At 31.3% G+C, this 3133-nt stretch overlaps 1 protein-coding gene across 1 annotated transcript; it reads left to right on the top strand.

Annotated features, from left to right (window-relative positions):
* The first annotated feature begins 46 nt into the window (after positions 1-46).
* Positions 47-1498, top strand: LOC113784349 (pentatricopeptide repeat-containing protein ELI1, chloroplastic-like). The gene has a single exon (XM_073370518.1). The coding sequence runs from the start codon at positions 105-107 to the stop codon at positions 804-806; it is 702 nt and encodes a 233-aa protein (XP_073226619.1). The 5' UTR covers positions 47-104; the 3' UTR covers positions 807-1498.
* The last annotated feature ends 1635 nt before the right edge of the window (positions 1499-3133 follow it).

Raw genomic sequence — 3133 nt, 5'->3', positions numbered from 1 at the left:
GGATCGGTAAAACGACGTCTGTAGGGGGAGAAATCGTGTTCGCACAGCACCAGGTTATCCCTAATTTATTTTGTCTCAGTGATTGTGTTTGTCTCATTATTTGTATGGCTTTGAGAGAAGGTTTGGAGGTTCATTGTGTTGTTTTGAAAAATGGGTTTTGTGTTAATTTGTATGTTGGGACTTCTTTGGTTGAAATGTTTGTGAGAAGTTTGGTTTCTTGGACTGCTGTTATTGTTGGGTTTGCTAGGTGTGGGGATATGAGTGAGGCCAGGAAGCTTTTTGATGTTATGCCTGATAGAGATATTGTTGCTTCTAATGTTATGATTGATGGGTATGTGAAAATGGGGTGTATGGATTTGGCGAGGGATTTGTTTGATAAGATGAAGGATAAGAATGTTATTTCTTGGACTAGTATGGTTCATGGTTATTGTGAGGATGATGATGTTGTGGCGGCTAGGTTTATGTTTGATTGTATGCCTGTCAAGAATGTGCTTAGTTGGAATGCGATGATTAGGGGATATTGTGAGAATAGACGACCGTACGATGCGTTGAAGTTGTTTTGGGAAATGAGGGGAAGTTTGGATGTGGAAATGAATAAAGTGACGGTTGTGAGTGTTCTTCCTGTTGTTGCTGATTTGAGTTCTTTAGATTTTGGTGTTTGGATTCATGGGTTTGTGCAAAGGAACCGACTTGATGAAGATGTTCATGTGTGTAATGCTTTGGTTGATATGTATGCAAAATATGGGGAAATTGGAAAAGCTAAATTGCTTTTTGAGGAGATGAATGAAAAAGATACATCGTCGTAGAATATTTTGATAAATGGTTATGGTGTCAATGGTTGTGCGAAGGAAGCGTTAGAAGTATTCGCAACAATGTTACGGGAAGGATTTGAACCGAATGAGATAATAATGACTAGTGTGTTATCTGCTTGCAACCATTGTGGTTTGGTAGAGGAAGGAAGAAGATGCTTCAAAGAAATGGAGAGATTTGGAATTGTGCCTCAGATTGAGCATTATGGTTATATGATTGACCTTCTAGGAAGGGTTGGATACTTGGATGAGGCTGAAAATTTGATCTTCTGTGTTGTCGCTCTGTCTGTTGCTTCTTCTGTTTGATTGCTAATCTCTCTAGTGATTTGCTTTGTTGCTTCTCTCTTTGTTTAGTTTGGTTTGATATGATTTAGTTTTGTTTGGTTCTATTTGGTTTGGTTTGTTTGGATTTGGTTTCGTGGTGCTACTTCTTTGGTGGTTCCTATCTGTTGATTTTGATATGGTTGTTGCTCCTTGGTTTGTTTGGATTTGGTTTCGTAGTGCTACTTCTTTGGTGGTTCCTATCTGTTGATTTTGATATGGTTGTTGCTCCTTGGTTTGTTTGGATTTGGTTTCGTAGTGCTACTTCTTTGGTGGTTCCTATCTGTTGATTTTGATATGGTTGTTGCTCCTTGGTTTGTTTGGATTTGGTTTCGTAGTGCTACTTCTTTGGTGGTTCCTATCTGTTGATTTTGTTTGGTGTAGTTTAGTTTGGTTTGATTTAGTTTGGTTTGATATGATTTAGTTTTGTTTGGTTCTATTTGGTTTGTTTTGTTTGGATATGGTTTCGTGGTGCTACTTCTTTGGTTGTTCCTATCTTTTGATTTTGATATGGTTGTTGCTCCTTTTTTTATCGCTCCTTTTTCGGTTTGATTTTTTGTTGGCTTGGTTCTTCTCTTTGATTGTTGCTTCTTCTTTGGTGACATCCCTCTTGTCCCCCCGGCTATCCAACCACCTCATGCGATTGTTGATCCTCCTCGTTATCCCTCTCGTCATCATCTTCAGCATAGAATCATTACTCTACCGTTTGTCTCTTCTTCTTTACAGATTGCTGATTTGTTCACAAAGATGCATTCCATTAAACGTTTTCGTTTTTTTTAGTTGACAAACTCTCGATACTCCATGTTAATGCATCGTGAGTTTGAGGGGAGATGTTAGATAATATTATTATATATTAGTAGTAAGGGTATTTTAGACAATTCTATTCTTTTATATATATATTCATTGTAACCCTATTAACTTTGGTTTTGGTTCATTATATGTTATGAAACCCTAGAGTGGTTGTTTCTCTTCTTCCTCTTTATTCATCTTTTCATTGTTAACAGACTTAAGGTTCAAATTAATCAAAGATTTTATATCTCTAATTTTGATATGTATATTTAAACAAAAAATATTTAAATACAAGTAAAAAAATTAAATAAATATAGAAAGATACACTAATTTATATTTTTAATTAAAAAAATTTACATCTAAAGAAAATAAAATTAAAACAATATTATAGTAAAATATAAATATAAATATTAATATTAAAACCTCTATTTTTTGATAAATTTCTTTTTTAAAAATTCTTTTAAAGTCTTACAATGTGTTTGACCGATAATAATAACTCTCGATTTTAGTTATATCTAAAAACTCTTTCTTTTTTAAAATCCAAATTTGAAGTTAAATCAACACTATAACTTTATAGAACTCCTTAACATCACCGTATTTTCGAATTAAAATTTTAAAAACATATAATATGAATGTTGACAATAAAATTTAGATGTCATAGATGTTATAAAATTGAAACATAAATTAGAATAAAGTTAATATTATGATATGTATGTTTTTTTTTTAACCGATAGTGTATGTTTATGTTAGGGGACTAGAACCCCACATCTTATTATGGACTTATGAATCTATTTTCACATTGAAAATTTATTATATTTTTATTTTGAAAAATTTGTATTGATTTTACTTATTCATAAATTAATATTAATAAGCGATGAGTGATATTTTTTCCTTATTTTTAAGGGGATTACGATTCTAGAAGTTTTAATGAAACCCCAAAGCTTGCTGATTTTTCTTAAATAAAAAACAAAGATGTAAAATAAATTTAAGTGAAAATTTCTTGAAACTATATTAAAAATATCAACAAAATTATTTTCAATATTTTTGAAAATATATCTTCATTAATTACTATTTTATTATCTCTTCATAATAATAGTTTATTTTAATAATCTTCCATCAAAATAAAATAAATATACAGTTAAAAAAAATAAAAACACATATATTTCCAAAATAGATTAGTGTGTGAATTCTCCTTATATTATGTATGTATTAAG

This window comes from Cicer arietinum, chromosome 6 (assembly GCF_000331145.2).
Source record: "Cicer arietinum cultivar CDC Frontier isolate Library 1 chromosome 6, Cicar.CDCFrontier_v2.0, whole genome shotgun sequence".
In the NCBI taxonomy this organism is placed as follows: domain Eukaryota; kingdom Viridiplantae; phylum Streptophyta; class Magnoliopsida; order Fabales; family Fabaceae; genus Cicer; species Cicer arietinum.
The sequence above is the reverse complement of the archived record's forward strand: the minus strand, read 5'-3'. Positions and strand labels throughout refer to the sequence as shown.

Excerpts from the sequence above, each read along its gene's own strand:
- LOC113784349 (XM_073370518.1), top strand. The coding sequence starts at position 105 with ATGGCTTTGAGAGAAGGTTTGGAGGTTCATTGTGTTGTTTTGAAAAAT.